At 40.4% G+C, this 19,144-nt stretch overlaps 1 protein-coding gene across 3 annotated transcripts in view; it reads left to right on the forward strand.

Moving 5' to 3' along the window:
- GRM7 (glutamate metabotropic receptor 7) overlaps positions 1–19,144 on the forward strand; it is a 550,274-nt gene that overhangs the window by 409,429 nt on the left and 121,701 nt on the right. For all 3 annotated transcript variants that reach the window (XM_048857861.2, XM_048857859.2, XM_048857860.2), the window contains exon 8: positions 6,968–7,903. In XM_048857861.2, the coding sequence (XP_048713818.1) occupies positions 6,968–7,903 (936 nt within the window). The remainder of the gene's footprint in view (positions 1–6,967; positions 7,904–19,144) is intronic.

Genomic DNA, 19,144 nt, shown 5'->3' on the forward strand with positions numbered 1-19,144 from the left:
AGAGGTGATGTAAAGCAACAGTAACAAGTGCTAAAGAACTTGTACCAGGTGTTCCTAGAACAAGGTGCTGTAGTAACATCTGGTTCCCTTCTGATTTCAACACAACAATTGTCTCCCCATTTTAAGTATCTGAATCAAGGTAGAGATGTCAGAGAAATGCTTCTGAATTATAAACAATGAACCTCTGATACAGTGGATTCAGCTCCATCTTTGTGCTACAAGTGTAGACACCCTGTCTCTTTTAAAACATACACACCATCACAAGCATCTACACAAGAACCACTGCTTTGCTACAGAATAGTGGTTTAAGTATGGCATATGCCATCAAATAGCTTTTGTGTTAGATAGCCAGAGTTTTGCAACACTCAGAGGAGAAATGATGTGCTGAAAATCACCCAACAGGCCAGTGGCAGATCCAGGATGAGAATTCCAATCCCCTGAGTCCAAGTTTGCTACTCTGTTGTCTAGGCCACATTGCCTCCACAAATTGTAAACCTCTTTGGTATGGATGTGATTAAGAAAGATATTTTCAGGCACTCAGATTGGAGGAAATGGCAGGGTGCTGTTAACATACACTCTCACTTTGTAGTTGTTCTCCTCACAAAATACTTTACTATGTTGGGAGTTGGCCCATTTGAGAAATAGGCTGCTGGATGAAGTGGGTTCAGTTTGTACTTGTCATGGGACAATCTGACGCTTTGTTTTCTTCCAGATTGTATCACTGCATGAGAATGGCCACACTGGGTCAAACCAATGGTCTGTCTAGCCCAGTATCCTTTCTTCCAACAGTGGCTAGTGCCAAAAGCTTTGGAGGGAATGCACTGAACAGGGAAATTGAGTGATCCATTCCCCGTTGTCCAGTCCCAGCTTTTGGCAGTCAGAGGTTTAGGGACACCCAGAGCATGGGGTTGCATCTTGACCTTCTTGGATAACAACCCATTGATGAACCTGTCCTCCATGAACTTATCTAATTCTTTTTTTGATCCCAGTTATACTTGTGGCCTTCACAATACCACACGACAATGTGTTCCTTAAGTTGAATGTGTGTTGTGTGAAGTACTTACACTTTTAGCCTTCACAACATCTCCTGACAACAAGTTCCACTGGTTAACTGGGCATTGTGTGAAGAAGCATTCCTTTTGTTTGTTTTAAACCTTCTGCCTATTAATTTAATTGGGTGACCCCTGGTTCTTGTGTTATGTGAATGAGTAAATATTCACTTCCACTACATCATTCATGATTGGATCAGCCTCTATCATATACTGCCTTAGTTGTATCTTTTCTAAGGCCCAATCTTCTTAACCTCTCCTCATATGGAATCTGTTCCATACCCCTAATAATTTTTGTTGTCCTTGTCTGTACTTTTCCCAATTCTAATATCTTTTTTTGAGATATGGCGACCAGAACTGCATGCATTATTCAAGGTGTGAGCATACCATGCATTTATATAGTGGCATTATGATATTTTCTGTTATTATCTATCTCTTTCCTAGTGGTTCCTGACATTCTGTTAGCTTTTTGACTGCCACTGCACATTGAGCAGATGTTTTCAGAGAATTACCCTCAAAGATCTTTGAGTGGTAACACTTAATTTAAAGCCCATCATTTTTTATGTATAGTTGCGATTATGTTTTCTAAAGTGTCTTACTTTGCATTTATCAGCATTGAGTTTTATCTGCTCAGTTACCCAGTTTTGTGAGACCCCTTTGTAACTCTTCACAATCAGCTTTGGACTTAACTATCTTTAGTAATTTGTCGGCAAATTTTGCCACCTCACTGTTTAGCTCCTTTTCCAGAACATTTATGAAAACATTGAACAGTTTATTGAACTATTTATTCCTACCTTCTGTTTCCTATCTTTTAACCAGTTATTGATCCACAAAAGGACCTTCCCTCTTATCCCATGACTGCTTAGTTTACTTAAGAATCTTTGGTGAGGGACCTTGTCAAAGGCTTTCTAAAAGTCCAGGTACACTATATCAACTAGATCACCCTTGTCCGTATGCTTGTTGACCCCCTCAGAGAATTCTAATACATTGGTGAGGCATGATTTCCCTTCACAGAAGCCATGTTGACTCTTCTCCAACGTATCTTGTTTGTTTGTTTCAACTCTAATTGCGGATGTGTCTTTCCTATCAATTAGCTTGCCATCAGCAGCAGAGTGGGGCCTGAAAGAAATAATACTCAACAGTTAAAAATGCAGTGGAAGCTTCCACCCCTTCGAAACATGAAAAGAAAGAATCTAGCCCTGCAGGCCTTATACAAGCAAAACTCCCCTTGACTTTGATGGGTGTTTGGCCTGAATGAGGAGCCCCAAGGGACGGGCAAATAAAAGAAATAATGACATTTCTTTGTAACAGTGAAATGAAAAGCTTTTTCTCTGGCCAAGACACAGTTTTTGTATTTCTTCAGTAACAGCTGAGAAGCTCTCTCTAATATCTAACCCCCTTGCATTGCTTAAGCTGCTTTTGACTTTAGCAGTGTCGTTAACTGAAAGAAGAGAAGCAAAACCTTGAGTTTTGGTTATGTCAGCTACGTGAAGGAAGAACAGATTTAAAAAATATTTTGTTTTTTTTTAAAAAAGACTGTCCATTTGTAAATTATAAGGGTCCTTGAGTACTGTTTAGGTTCTCAACCAATTTGATTATTTAAATAGCATTTCAGTTCACCTCTTTAAAAGAAGCCTCAGAAGCACATGTTTTTAAGTGAACTATTTTGAAAATACTGCATCTTACCTGGGTATGATCCTATCTGCAATTAATAAAAAATATTCGAAGTGTGGCATAAAAAGAGCTACCAGTTTTGTAAATAACGCAAGTGCAAGCAGTAATCAAATATGATTTGACAAATGGAAATTACTGTGGTAGCAGAATTCTCTTTCAGATGCAGGATTTCAAAACCAAAATTAGATTCAAGGCAGTTGAGAGAATAAATAATAATAATAATAAACCTCCTCATAATTTACCATCTCTTGGAAAACAAGCTGATAACCTTAGAAATACCTAAAACCTAAAGTATAGACAATATGTAATATATAAACAAACATTTTGTTGTTGTTTGGGTTTCTTTAAGAAGTTATAAACCAATAAGTTACTTTAAAGACAAACATATCTCAGATATGGTCTTTTCTTTGTGGGGAAAGTATCTGTAGCTACAATCAGATCTGTAATCTCACTATGACAGCCTTCTATGTCAGGTGGCATATTTGAGAGGCAGATTTTCATTATTAATTTTTTAGCCAGAAGCAAAAGAACACTAACAAATCTTTGAGGCCAATGATATTGAGCTATCATGGTGTATACCCAGTCAACAAATAAAGGACTTTCCATAGTTTTGCCTGATCATCTGTTTATCTCTCTTTGCACATAGTATATGCACAAAATGAGATACCTTTAGGCTGTCCCAAATATCAGGCCATGCTATAGAATACTTTTGAGAATATGGAAATTCACCCATTATAAGCTTATAATAGAAGAAAAGTATGATAATGTATTAAGGATTCAGTTGTATGGTTCCTTGATATTTTAGCACACAGAAAATTAGTACAAATCCCTCAACTACTGCAGATTAGGTTAGAATAGAAATATGAGATCTATGAAACTCTGTATGGTAGTTAGAATGGGGAAGATGGGAATCAGAATGCGTAAATTCGGTCGCACAACTTTCTTGTGGTGCAACCTTAAATAAGTTAGTTTAAGATCTCTCCTTCTCAGTCTGCCTACCTATGAAATGGTTATAATACAACCAAACGGGTGTATAACTATGTGAAGCTTAAGACAGACAACATCTCCTCTATTTTTCATCATGTTGGAGGACTGGACCAAAAGAAATCTGATGAGGTTCAGCAAGGACAAGTGCAGAGTCCTGCATTTAGGAAGGAAGAATCCCATGCACCGCTACAGACTGGGGACCGACTGGCTGAGTGGTAGTTCTGCAGAAAAGAACCTGGGGATTACAGTGGATGATAAGCTGAAAATGAGTCAGCAGTGTGGCCTCATTGCCAAGAAGGCCAACGGCATATTGGGCTGTATTAGTAGGAGCATTGCCAGCAGATCGAGGGAAGTGATTATTCCCCTCTATTAGGCACTGTTGAGGCCACACATGGAGTGTTGAGTCCAGTTTTTGTCCCCCCCACTACAGAAGGGATGTGGACAAATTGGAGAAAGTCCAGCAGAGGGCAACGGAAATGATTAGGGGATTCGGGCACATGACTTACAAGGAGAGGCTGAGGGAACTGGGGTTATTTAGTCTGCAGAAGAGAAGAATGAGGGGGGATTTGATAGCATCCTTCAACTACCTGCAGCGGGATTCCAAAGAGGATGGATCTCAGCTGTTCTCAGTGGTGCCAGATGACAGAACAAGGAGTAATGGTCTCAAGTTGCAGTGAGGGAGGCCTAGGTTGGATATTAGGAAACACTATTTCACTAGGAGGGCGGTGAAGCACTGGAATGGGTTACCTAGGGAGGTGGTAGAATCTCCATCCTTGGAGGTTTTTAAGGCCCAGCTTGACAAAGCCTTGGCTGGGTGATTTAGTTAGAGTTGGTCCTGCTTAAAGCAGGGGTTTGGACTAGATGACCTCCTGAGGTCTCTTCCAACCCTAAGATTCTATGATTCTATGTTTTTCATTGCTCTTTTAGGGTCTTTTTTTTAAGGGGTCTTGTCTTTTATGTGATTTGTAGAGTTAAAAATCCTATCCCATTTCAACTTCTTATCATAGGTGCTGGAACTAGGGATGCTGGGGCTGCTACCAAACCTCCTGGCTTGAAGCGGTTTCTGTCATATACAGGGTTTACAGTTTGGTTGAATGGCTCTCAGCACCCCCACAATACAAATTGTTCCAGCACTTATATTTCCCTCTTGCTTCCTTTTCCTTCTGCAACAATTCATTCTGACTTCTCAGCGTGTAACTTAGACACTCACCGCTTTACTACAATTTATGTAATTTACACCACCACTTACATCACCTGGCTATTTGGCCCAAGGAGTGTAAGTGACTTGCCTTGGTTGATCTGACGAATCGGTAGCAGAATTGGGATTAGAACTCTGTAGTTCCTGGCACCTGGTGCCCAGCTTTTCAGTGAGACCACTTTGTCTTTATTATTATAATTAAATAATTATATTTATTCATTTAAACTACTGGAGTCAATATTCTTTTGGCTTCTATAAATTATGCACCTTTAACTCAGCAGAGTTGTGTATAAATTGTGTATATTGAAGGTTAATGAAGTTTCTAATACAGTGCCAGACCTTTGGAATATCTATTATTGTGGGATTATTTTTCTAACATTCTCAGCAGTGTCCCTTGGTAGCATAGCAAGAAGATTAAACATTTGGAGCGGCATGTGATTTTTTTTTATTTTTTTAAATATATTAAATGAAGTTGAGCCAGGACCAATTTTGAATTAAATCAGGAAAGTATGACCTAACCCTTCATGTAAGACTTGCAAACCGTAGCTTTCCTATATATATTAATAGTCACAAAAAGCTAACTCGTTGTCTTTAAGGTCAGAAGGGACCATCATGATCATCTAGTCTGACCTCCTGCACATTGCAGGCCACAGAACCTCACTTACCCATTCCTGTAATAGACCCCTAACCTGGTGTCTGGCTGAGTTATTGAAGTCCTTAAGTCATGATTTAAAGACTTAAAGTTGTAGATAATTGACAATTTACACTAGTTTAAACCTGCAAGTGACCCTCCCTCATGCTGCAGAGGAAGGCAAAAAAAAAAAAAAAAAACGCAACCCAGGGTCTCCGCAAATCTAACCCAGGGGGAAATTCCTTTTTGACCCCAAATATGGTGATCAGTTAGATCCTGTGCATGTAGGCAAGATCCCTCAGCCAGACACTTTGGAAAGAATTCTCTTTAGTAACTCAGAGCCCTCTCCCATCTTGTGGTTGCATCTGTGGTAGAACTCGTGGTCCTTTGTGGCACTAAGATCAGAATGTGGTCTGATAAATTCACATTAGGTCTGTTAGGACCTATAAAGTGGTCATTTCTGGTTCTGCTTTGGCATATTTTGAAGATGTTTACAGTTTGTATCTTGTCTAGTACTTGAAACCTTTGTTCACCAGCCCAGAGACATGGAAGAGTGCAAGGCTAGAGACAGGTTTCAGAGTAGCAGCCGTGTTAGTCTGTATTTGCAAAAAGAAAAGGAGTACTTGTGGCACCTTAGAAACTAACCAATTTATTTGAGCATAAGCTTTCGTGAGCTACAGCTCACTTCATCAGATGCATACTGTGGAAAGTGTAGAAGATCTTTTTATATACACACAAAGCATGAAAAAATACCTCCTCCCACCCCACTCTCCTGCTGCTAATAGCTTATCTAAAGTGATCATTCTCCTTACAATGTGTATGATAATCAAGTTGGGCCATTTCCAGCACAAATCCAGGTTTTCTCACCCCCCACCCCACAAACCCACTATCCTGCTGGTAATAGCTTATCTAAAGTGACCACTCTCCTTACAATGTGTATGATAATCAAGGTGGGCCATTTCCAGCATAAATCCAGGGTTTAACAAGAACGTCTGAGGGGGGGTGTAGGAAAAAACAAGGGGAAATAGGTTACCTTGCATAATGACTTAGCCACTCCCAGTCTCTATTCAAGCCTAAGTTAATTGTATCCAATTTGCAAATGAATTCCAATTCAACAGTTTCTCGCTGGAGTCTGGATTTGAAGTTTTTTTGTTGTAATATCACAACTTTCATGTCTGTAATCGCGTGACCAGAAAGATTGAAGTGTTCTCTGACTGGTTTATGAATGTTATAATTCTTGACATCTGATTTGTGTCCATTTATTCTTTTACGTATTCAATTCCCGCTAAAACACATGAAGCCATCTGTGTTTTTATTGCTTGCTTGATTTTTTTGGCTAAGTAACAACTCAGTTCAATTCCCTAGCAATACCTGACACTAACATACAAATAACCCCCCTCTTTGTATTTCACATTTCTCATTTCACAGATTGAAGACATGCAATGGGGTAAAGGAATACGTGAGATCCCATCCTCTGTCTGCAGTCTGCCTTGTAAACCAGGTGAAAGGAAGAAGATGGTTAAAGGGATGCCATGCTGTTGGCACTGTGAGCTCTGTGATGGGTACCAGTACCAAGCTGATGAGGTGACATGTTTGCTCTGCTCATATAATGAGCGACCTAATGAGAACCGCACTGGATGCCGCCCTATACCCATTGTGAAATTGGAATGGCACTCTCCATGGGCCGTCATACCAGTCTTCTTGGCTATGCTTGGAATTATTGCCACCATTTTTGTAATGGCGACCTTCATTAGATATAATGACACTCCCATCGTCCGGGCTTCTGGAAGGGAACTCAGCTATGTCCTGTTGACTGGAATATTTCTTTGTTATATAATTACTTTCCTGATGATTGCCAAACCAGATGTTGCAGTGTGCTCCTTCCGACGTATCTTCTTGGGCTTGGGGATGTGCATCAGTTATGCAGCCCTTTTAACTAAAACAAACCGCATCTACCGCATATTTGAACAGGGCAAAAAGTCAGTGACAGCACCTCGGCTTATAAGCCCAACATCACAGCTGGCGATTACTTCAAGTTTAATATCAATTCAGCTTCTAGGGGTTTTCATTTGGTTTGCAGTTGACCCACCCAACATCATCATAGATTATGATGAGCAGAAGACTATGGACCCTGACCAAGCCAGAGGAGTTCTCAAATGTGACATTACGGATCTACAAATCATTTGCTCCTTGGGGTATAGCATTCTCCTAATGGTTACATGTACTGTGTATGCCATCAAGACTCGGGGTGTCCCAGAGAATTTTAATGAAGCTAAACCCATTGGATTCACTATGTACACTACCTGTATAGTATGGCTTGCCTTCATTCCAATATTTTTTGGTACTGCACAGTCAGCTGAAAAGGTAGGTGAAAATGAACTGTTAGACTGATATATCAGGAGTCACTGCAGCTATAAATTACAGTCCGAATAGACCAAAAAAGAGCTAGCTATATAAAATATATTACTGTTACGTGTAGCAGAATATAACCTTACTTTTCTTCCAATTACTTGGTGGGCCATTCATTTGATAAATTGGCAGATGAGCAATAGGAATCAGTTGAACTATTAATTTCATTGTTGTGTCTGTTTCAGTTGTACCTTTCCAGTATGGTGAATGGGGTAGCTGTCATGCTATCTGAAATGATGGCTCTTAAGTAAGTTATTTTGAGTATGAGAGAGAAACTTAGCATCTGTGAACAAAAAATAAACATGGCAATTATTGTACATGTTTGCACTTCTGGAGTTCAGCACTAAGGAGAGTGAACAGTTGTCCTGCTGAGTCTTCTGCTTCACAAAAAAAAATACAATTCTAAATCATCCAGAGCAACATACAGTCCTGGCATAAGCCAATTCCATTAAAATTAGTGGAGCACATTCTGCTAATACCCAGGACTGAATCTGACGCATTTAAGTTCTGCAGAATAGGCATCAAAACCTGGGATCTAATCCATGTGCTTGATCCAAAGCCCATTAAACTGAATTAAAAGACTCCTGTTGACTTCACTAGGCTTTAGATAAAACCCAACCTCCTTTTGTTGTTGTTCTAAAACCTACAAGCAATTGACTTGTGCTCCAATCCACTACATGTTTTCTCCCACACAAAGATAGGAAACAAGTCAGCTGAGGAAAAGGTACCATTACATTAAAAATAAAGATGCTTATGCAAACAAGAGCAAGTTGGACAACCTCGAACTATGCTACTCTCAGTAATCAATTCTAAGGTGCAATTTATGGTGCAATTCTAAGGTGCAATTTATGAATTAAACAGACTGGCATAGCTCTGTTGAAATCAGTGGGCCTACACTAATTTGCTCCACCTGAGAGTTTGGCCTAATGTTTGCAGTTGTTGCTGTAACTCTTCAACCCAAACATGAAAGCCCAGATCTGCAAAGGTATTTAGGCACCTAACTCTTATTGAAATCAACGGGAGTTAGGCACCTAAACATCTTTGAGAATCTAGGCGTAGGTGCTTTCTTTTTCCCTAATCAAACCAACAAACAAAAATGAATTCTTCTCTTCCCATTTTATTTACACAGTGGAGCAATGCACAGCAAGAAGTGAGGCATTAATCGATACAGAGACAGCATGTCCAAAAATGATATATTTTCCAAAATTATGTGTGTACAGGGAGTCCTTTCAAATTCAGTCATTAGCTGTGTCTTCAGGTTACCTATTTCCCCTTATTAAATTCCTTAAGCTGTGTTTTCCTCATCCATGAGCACTGTGAAAAAAACAGAAAACTTTTGTTCACCACTACAATGAGCAGGACTAAGTGAAGTTTTGAGTTTTAGATTACTTTAATTGTGCTTAGGAATGTGATTGCAGCTTTGGAAATGTATTGCATAACTGCATCCATTTGTGAGTGTGAAAAGGGGGTTCTATAGTGTGAGCTTTGCAAAATTTCTCCTGCTGGATGCCTTCCTATTGCATTTGTAGAATCCCAGCCTCCCACTTCCTCTTGTCCTCCTGAGTCCTCTGCTTTGCACTCCCCCTCCATCCTCTTAAAGGAGCAGCAGCACAGAGGCCAGTTTTATCCTCACTGCCTCTCAGTATCTGGTGAAAAGTGGCTCAAGGACTGCTTTGCTCTGTCTTCTCTGTCCCATCTTCTTTAAAAAAAGTAGCAGATACAACCACTTTTCTCCTTGCCTCATAAAGAGCTAACAGTGTCTAGGCTGCTCTACTCCCAACTTCCCCTTCCATTAAAGGAGAAGTGGGACTTTATCCATTCTGCTCCTTTCCTCCCCATAGACCCCAGAATCACAGACTCTGACCCAGCTCAGCCTACTCATACAGGCAAAATGTCTTCTCCGCTTAGGTGAGTGGGCAAGTGGGTAGTTCAGGTCCCCATTAAAATGATTTATTTTACACCTGCAGTACAACGTGCTACAACAAAAAATTTGCATCACTAAAATCTGATACAGAAAGGCACATGATCTGTTAAAGTATGGCTAAAAATATCAATAACACAACACATTTTTGTGTGGGCATCAGTATGGACATTAAGTTCGGCAGGCTGATACTTCAGTTACTTGAAGTTTTCACTGTCAAGGTAACAAAAAATGGTTCTTTAGAATTCAGAAGTTTTTTGTCTTACTAAGATTTGCAATTTAAGACTAGTCTCAGAGTTGGGTTACACTAGTAGGATGCAGAGTCCCCAGCAGCAAAAGTCTTCAGTGGGAAGATTGCAACAGCTCAGCTTGACCACTGTCTCCTCTCTGCAATGGACCCCATGACAGCCGTCACAGCCACAAAGGGGCGTAGTGCTAGCTGAGAAAGGGGATGTTATCTCAGCAGGAGGGGGATGCACATTGTGAGTGTATCCCTGGTACAGTTTCCACCAGTGAGGCATTTGTAGGAGAAACAAGAAGTAAGTACTACAAGCAACTTTAAACAATGTTGGGTCCATTTCTTTATCGTTCATAACTTTGTTCTTAATTAGCAATTGCAATGTTCAGAATAGCAATGCTCAAATATTGTCTGAGCTGTGATGAACGGAGTCTATAGTTGACATGTGAAGGGATGGCTAAATGTGTTGTTTAAACTGTTCTTTGAAAAGACTTAAGCAAACTGATATAAAAACTAGCTGATCTCAAATAGTATTGTCAAAAGTTTGAAGTCATGGGGTTTAAAGCTAATGAGAACTGCAAAGCTAAAAACACGTCATTCTTTGAATCCATACACTGCAGACAACAGACATTTATTAGCTTAATCTTACTTCTAACAGAGAAGATGGTGCTGGTAAAACAATAGGCCTCTACCTCTTGAGCTAAAGGAGATCTTCCTAGCTATCCAGTAGTTGGCCCCTTATCCTCTATCTGAGCCTAGAGGGCAATATGATCACAAAACCAGAATATTACAGTTTGCCTGTTATCTCAACAGATTGTATCCAATGGCTCTTTGTTCTTGTTCTGCCCAGCTTCTACAGATATTCATGAATACTGGGCTGTTAGAGGCACAGTAACAAGACTTGCCACCAAACGTTTTTCTTTACGTACAAAATCTGCGATCTGTGCAGAAATCAGTCTGGTAGCTATTTGTCTGAAACAGGTCTTCATATGAACACTAATGATTTCCTGTCAGTAGTTTCCTCTTGAACATACTGTGTGGAAGATCAGCCATGCAGTTCTCTTAACTTTAATAAAAGGAGTTGGGTCAGGACAAAAGTCCCTCAACATTTTATCCTTACCGGGAAGTGATGTTCTGTGTAGAGTTGTGACTTTCATTGTGTGGGCTTATTCTTTTACTAACAAGCACAAACATATCATCAATTGGGAGTGTGTGATCTGCTCTCTTTCTGACAAAGATATGCCACTAAAGCAGAGAAAAATTATATCATAAGTAATGCTGTAGTAAAACAATGACTGAGAAGGATGATCTCAACAGCTGTGTTTTAACAGACTGGAAGGGGGAAGTGTGGGGTTTAAAGAAGGCCAGAGAGGGAGGAGGCTGTACTGAAAATTTTATTTAAAAACCTATCTGGAGACCATCTCTGGTACGTGAGATATTACATTAACTTGGTTAATTTACATGTCGTTCAGACTGCCATTTACACAGTTGACCATTTTTTTGCTGGCTATTTAATATCTGATCTGCTACATGTGTTTTGTGAATTATTATAGTTTGATTTGTTATGGGGCTTGTTATGTTTTTGGTGAAACTGGTATATGCTTATATTTAATAGGCTTAACAGGTTTTTGAGGCTGTTTAGTTCTTGACTGAGGTATCCACATATTGACTTCTTTACATATAATTTATAAACATAATTGATTTATGCTTTTCTTTAAATTATCCAGTGCTACTTGAGACAGGACACTGAATTAGATGACCACTGGTGTGATCTAGTATAGGAATTATTGGGCCAGATGCTCAGTTAGTATCAATGGAGCCTTTTATTACCCCAAATTTGTGTCACTAGTTATAAATATCAGAGATTGCAATCCTTTAACATTATTGGAATAGATTTACTTATCATTTTAGATAGAAGATCATGTACATGTAGCAGTGCACTGATGTTTAAACAAAATCTTAAAAGATGTAGTCCAGATTGAATTTGAGAGACCTTGTTACACTTATTCATTGTCCGCTTTCTTTTGATTGTTTTCTATTCACAGATATAATCATACAGAGAGACATCATGTCATATGATGCAATTATTCAAACATAGTTTGGAAATGTATATTATATGATTCTATAATAGTATGTTACTTTCTTTATTATTAATGTACCCTAATATAAATTTTACTTTAGACTTACAACTGAAAAGTTTCTCAGAGGCAATGCATTTATGGTAAAGGTGAAGAAAAATAAAACAAAGATAGTATCTGGTCTGAAAAAATAGTGTATAATTAACTAATTGTGGTATGTCGGTCTTTCAGATTTTTTTTTTTCACTTTTGTATTTGTTAAAGTTGCTTAATTGAATACTTTGTCTGTATCAGAGTTGATAGCTCTTGGAGACAGTTTGCATAGGAAGGAGAAACTTCCAAAATTCTTCATCTTAGAAACATTTATTTATCTACATTTCTGTTTTTCCACTTAATCTTATTTGTTTTTCAATTTTGGTAATATAAAGGACAAAGCAGACAGATAAAAAATGTACGTATCAAATCCAGATAGAATATTTAGTTTAAATACACCTTCAGTTCACATAGAGATATAATAATATTTACAGAAATGATTCTCCTGCATTGACTCCCAGACTAACCCAGCACAAATCCTAGACAGTAAATTAAACACAAAAACACAACCAGTATGTTCTTTGATCTGGAAACCCAGATGAGATGATGTCTTCCCAGGAGCTGGCAGAGACAGCAAAGGCTTAGTCCCAACAAGATATTGGTGATGAATGGTTGGGGGAAAATTAGGCCTCATCCAAAGCTCATGCAAGTTATTGGAAAGACATGCATGGACTTTAGTAGGCTTTCTATCAAGTAAGACTATAGAACTAGGAGTGTCAGACTGCCCAATTATTGGCAATTATGGCAAACCAGATGAAACCAGATTTCTTTTAAACAAACAATATGGCACCTCTGTGTGTGTGTTTCTTCCTCCAGAGAACCCAGGCCTTCCTGAGTCTGAGATCTGGTAGCAAAGTTAAAACAAACAATTAAAACCTCCTACCTCAGGACTAGGTTCTCTTTCCCAGCAGCTACCTCCTTTGTTCAGTGGGCCTTTGTTTGTGGCAAAACCCCTTGATCGCAGTACCAAACGCCTTGTAGACTTTCCTCTATAACCTTAAAGGGTCAGTATACCCCATATGTAATTTAAGTTTCTGGAAAATGTCCCAGACCTATGTTGTTTTGAACTCAGAGAACAATGGTAGAATAGTATTGCTGACTTGAGTCACATTTCTGCATCACGTTGGGCATAAAAGTAGATCACTCGGGCAGAATTTCTTTAAAAATTGCATGCGGCTCTGCCTAGCACCAGCCCTTTTTTCCCTTCCGCTGCGAATGTTAAGCGTATGTAATGAAGGCATTGTGAAATCACAAATTAATATTGGATAACTGTAGAGGAAGAAACTATCATCTACTTTCTGTTACTTAAATTAAATTCCCTGAATATCTAGAATGTAATAATGAAAAATTAGATTGCTTAATGGCAATCCTGAATATCAATCTATGTTCTGTAGCAGACAAACCAGGATCCGCTTGGTTTGTCAGAAATATAATGCTCCTTTGCATTATTACACTAGAACATTCAGCATTTTGTTCAGAATGCTTGCATAGACTTCAGAAGAATTGCACAACTTCTTCATATGTACAGAAATATGTCTTCCTGTGACCACCCTCTTAACATTTCTAAAAAGAAATGCAATTTGGAAACAAGCCTTATCTATAAATGTTATGTTACAAGAAATTCTGGTTTCCCCAAGTTTAAAGGTCATATTATAGCCTGGAACTATATGCCAAATGGAATTGTGCATGTAGAACAGTGGTGGGCAACCTGCGGCCCCTCAGCGTAATCCCTGTTCCCAGCCAATGGAAGCTGCAGGAAGTAGCAGCCAGCCTGCGCCACTTCCTGCAGCTCCCATTGGCCAGCAACAGTGAACCGTGGCCACTGGGAGCTACAGGTGGATGTGCCTGTGGATGGTCAATGTAAACAAACTGTCTCGTGGCCCACCAGCGGATTACCACATGTGTCCCACGGCCTCCAGGTTGTCCACCACTGATGTAGAATATGCCCCTAAGATCTTATTTCCTCAAATCAGGTGACTGAAGTACTACATAGGGATCTGTCGTCATTCTGTTTAGATATGTTGTATTGAGAATGTTATCACCAGATGTCTGTGATTACTCTTTATTTTTATTAATTGCTAATATCGAAGTCATACTGTGATTGGTCATTCTGGATGGCTAGACTGCCTAGTGGTTAGAGGGCATGGCCTCCAGTCTCCGGCTTGGTTGCCGGCCTCAGTCTTGAAGGTAGGGGGACCCAAGTCCACCCTCTCCACCAGATCCCAGCACATGGCTTGGTGTTTGTCAACCCCTGAACAGGGGCAGCCCTCCCAGCAGGGAGTCTAAAGGGCTACTTCCTACCAGTGTCTGTTCAGTTTGGGGCATGGCCCTCTAGTCCACTTAGTTGGGTGGCCTGCTTCCTGTAGGGTCCCCTTGTGGGTCTTGAGATGGGCCTGGTCATGGTCCCAAGTTCCATCAGGAGGGCAGCCATCAGTTGGTGAGACTGAGACCCACCATCTCTCCTTTTCTCCTCCCTCCAGGCCTGGCGTTGGCTGCAGGTATAACAGGGTGGAGCTAGCTGGACCCAGGGGCTGTCTTTAACCCCTGCTGTGCTGACTGGTAGTTACTCTGTTTCATCACTTCCTCAAAACTGATACAAAATTGTCTCCATGCACTTAGCTCTGTTATCCTTATGGGATGTTTTTAAGCTACTGTGGAGATGTTTGTAGAATAAGAAGGTTGTAACTATTGCTCTAAATGAGTAATGATGGTTTCGCTCCCAATATGATCCCTTTCTTTGGGTACAGTTTAGCCATGAATTCAGATGGGCAGGGACAATCAGCAGCTTGTATTCTTTGTCCATAGCCAAGAATTTGTTTTTGTGTCCAAATTACATAAATCTCTGTCACTTTTTCCTTTCCATTTCTTTGTATGACCACCAGCGCGAAATGTGAAACCCTTAATCCCATTTATTGTGGAACCCTCCTGCTTACTCCTCTGCTGACATTTTTGAGGATGGCCATTCCATTCAAATCGATAGAATAATCAGGATGCCCGTTACATTTGGCAGCACACATTTGTACTTATTGTATAAATGTAACATAAATACAATAATTCACAGGCACACACCAACTGGATTCTTATTCAGATTAAACAATGCCACATTACATGGCAGTGACACTTTATATATTGTACAGTTGGTAAAAGAGAGATACTCTCTAGTTCTTTGCAATATAAATATTGATTAACCAGGTTGAACAAGCTTATATTTCTCACTGAGGAATGCTTGATATGGCAGTTGCTATAGCGACTATACCTTTGGGGATGTCTGTCAGAGTCAAACATTTGTTGCTGCGTGTATCACTGTATGAGCGAGAGAACTAGCGTCTGTAGCTCATGCAGCCTGTGACTGCAGACTTCCCGTAATTTGGGGCACACAGAAATATAAAGGAGAATCTCAGCTTTCACTTAAAAAGAAAGTAAATTTTAAACCATTTTTAAAATGACAAATATTAAACAATGGGACAATTTACCAAAAAATAATTGAAAGCCCCTCAAATTGGTGATGCAAATAAAGACTAGTTTTGATGGCAATAGCAGTATAAAATTATGGCACATCACGTGTCCTCCATCGTTGTTCTATTGGTTAGTCTTTGCAGAACTCTTGTTTTCGGCTAGCTGTTAGTGGTCTGCATGGTCAGGCACTGTAGCTTTTAATTTTAGTCAGCTTCAAGACAATGTCTTTCAGAGATCATCATGGAATTTAATGAGCTGACACTTGTATTTGGTCTAAGAGAAGCCACGTTTTAAAAAAAAAGGTTCAAGGAAAAAGGTTTTTGCCATCTTTGCTAAAAATCTACTGAGAATTTCAATTAAGGACCTTCAACGTAGAACTGGTGCTCCTTCAAGAAAAGAATGGGCTATTTTAATGAGAACATTGTCTTTTAATAAAGAAAAAAATAAACATTCTTTAAAACCCACAAATGATGAAAACAAATAATAAGTTAAATATTTTAGATTAAAAAAGAGGACTGATTAAAAGGATTGTGATTTCATAGATTTTATCAGAATAGCCTCATTAATGTAAAAATGTGTATACAGTATACCATTAAACATCTATAGAAAAGTTTCAAAGATTTAAAATGTGCTTAGACCCACTCAAAATCCTTAATTATATAGCACCACAGTAATAGCGTGGCAACTGCTCTTAAAATTATTATTTATTTTATTGCTTTCTGCCTATAATTTTTCTTTCAGCACAGTGGGCGGTTGCTAAGGAGTGTTAAGTCAAGAGTAGCACAAAAGGGATATACCCCATGACTGGCTACAGTAGCTTTACCTTGCTGTGAATAAGATTATGTTTACATCTACGTTATTTATTATGTAAGCACCGCAGAACTGAATAGGAGTTTCAAATTCTGGGGTTATTGATTTTTCAAAGGGCAAGTTTCCCTCTCACTGATCTATTGGCAGTGGGTTCATCCCCTAAACCAGTAATTATACCTACATCCACCTATAGATGTCCTATGCCCTTTAAGCAGCTGGTTCTAAGAACCCCTACAGCAGAGTATGACTCAGCAGAGAGGATCATCACATTTTAAAATTATATATAACATACTTTTCCCAACCAATTCTCAGAGGAGAATTAGTGAAGTGCTACAGCAGGGGCGGCCCACCTGAGCCTGAGAAGGAGCCAGAATTTACCAATGTATATTGCCAAAGAGCCAAAGTAATACGTCACCAGCCCCTTATCCGCTCCCCAGCCCGCAGCACCTCCCGCCTACTGGCAGCCCCCGCCAATCAGCACCTACTCCCCCATCCTCCCGCAATCAGCTGTTTCACATGCGCAGGAGCTATGGGGGGGGGGGAGGAGTGAAGGCATGGCAGGCTCAGGGGAAGGGGCAGGGGCCTTTGGGGAAGGGGTGGAGTGGGGGCAGGGCTTGGGGCAGAGCAGCAGGTTGAGCAGTGAGCACCCCCCGGGGCAGGGGCCTTTGGGGAAGGGGTGGAGTGGGGACAGGGCTTGGGGCAGAGCAGCGGGTTGAGCAGTGAGCACCCCCCGGGGCAGGGGCCTTTGGGGAAGGGGTGAAGTGGGGGCAGGGCTTGGGGCAGAGCAGCAGGTTGAGCAGTGAGCACCCCCGGGCACAGTGGAAAGTTAGCATCTATAGCTCCAGCCCCGGAATCCATGCCTAGGTAAGGAGCCGCATATTAACCTCTGAAGAACCACATGCAGCTCCAGAGCCACAGGTTGGCCACCCCTGTGCCTCAGCTACTTGCTGACTGCTGTTAGCACCACCGCAGCTGTCCATGCTCACACCAATACCCCTGATTCACAGATGTCCTGTGATAGAAAAAGCAATAAAAGAGCAAATTTGAGTAACAGTGGTAGAAAATGCTGCCTGATACAGGCAGACTCAGAAGCTGAGCATTTTTACAAATCTATATCACTGTTGTAAAAGAGGTGGGATGGGGGGGGGAGGGGAGACCCTACTTTTCCGCTGCTGTAGAGCGAAGTCATGCCTCATAGAACCTCTCTGGCCCAAAATTGTTTTGTGGAAGAGTGACTTCTCTCCATTCCACCCTAGGACACAGCACCACCCATGGTAAGGAATTGTCAATGTATTGCAAATAGGCTATGAAAATAACAAGCCAAGAGAAGGATCAGAAACATAATGCTTTTATTCCAAGAAAATGGCCCATTCATACACTTAGAAAAAATACAGGTGGTGAAAACAGCGAGAGCCACCAATTGAGTCTCTTACCCCAACCCTTCCTGAATGGTAAATGAGAGAAGAAAACCCCTGCACTACCTGCTAGCTGAGATTGTCCATACTTCCTTTGGTGAGGGGAATCTAACTACTCTACAACGTGTTCAGAAAGAACTTTCACAAGACCATGGAACTCACTCCTGCAAGCAACAGTGACAACTGATCTTTCCGTATTCAGAGCTAAATGCAAAACCCATTTCTCCAAAGTAGTTTTTCATCAGCACTAACACACAGGTGCACTCACGTAAACAGATGTAAATTGTTATTTCTATTTTTAAATTATTGGGAGCTGCTCGAGTATTTTACTGATGGGGGCCAAGTCAGTACCTGGATAGAAAGGTAGATGACAGGCTGGAGGATTCCAAAAGGAGTAGTGGGTTGTTGTTGCTACTACCACTGTTTTCTCTTCTCTGTGGATTGAGTTTACAGGCAGAGTTTAATATTCAGTTTTGGAATTCAAGGTTTGTTTGTTGTGACATGGTGGTATATTTGTCCCCTGACTAGATGAGCATGACCCCTCATCATAGGGAAGGTTGGAAGAAGTCCCAAGGGGTCTGGGACTTTCAGTGAAAGGTGAGGTGGCAGATATACTGGAGTAGGGATTTTTTTAGAAAAATATTAAATCATTTTCTCTAAGGGCAATGTAGGACATACTCGAGGCAGCTTTCCTAGGGAAAGAAATAGTCCACTATGAGATTTATTGGTTGAGTGCAGAGTTTAATTTATTTTTCTCTGGTCACAGAAGAGTTGTGTGCATATACTAAAGACCATGGTTGGATCCTAGTCTGCCTTGTTTAGTTGCCTGTGATGGGGTTTCGGAAAACTTGTGCCCTTGATGGGTCAAACCCTGTTTCATCCATCCGCTAACATCCCATCCCAGTTTCTGGCAGCTGGAGGTTTTGGGCCCTCCAGGAGCATGGGGTTACGTTCCTGACCATATTGGCTAATATCCATAGATCTATCTTCCATGACAAATCTAATTCTTTTTTGAACCCAGTTATACTTTTGGCCTTCACAATATCCCATAGCAATGAATTCCACAGGTTGAGTGTGTGTTGTGTGAAGAAGTACTTCCTCATGTTTGTTTTAAACTTGCAGCACATTAATTTAATCAGCTGACCCCTAGTTCTTGTGTTACATGAAGGGGTAAATGACAATTCCT

Source organism: Caretta caretta, chromosome 7 (assembly GCF_965140235.1).
Source record: "Caretta caretta isolate rCarCar2 chromosome 7, rCarCar1.hap1, whole genome shotgun sequence".
Lineage (NCBI taxonomy): Eukaryota > Metazoa > Chordata > Testudines > Cheloniidae > Caretta > Caretta caretta.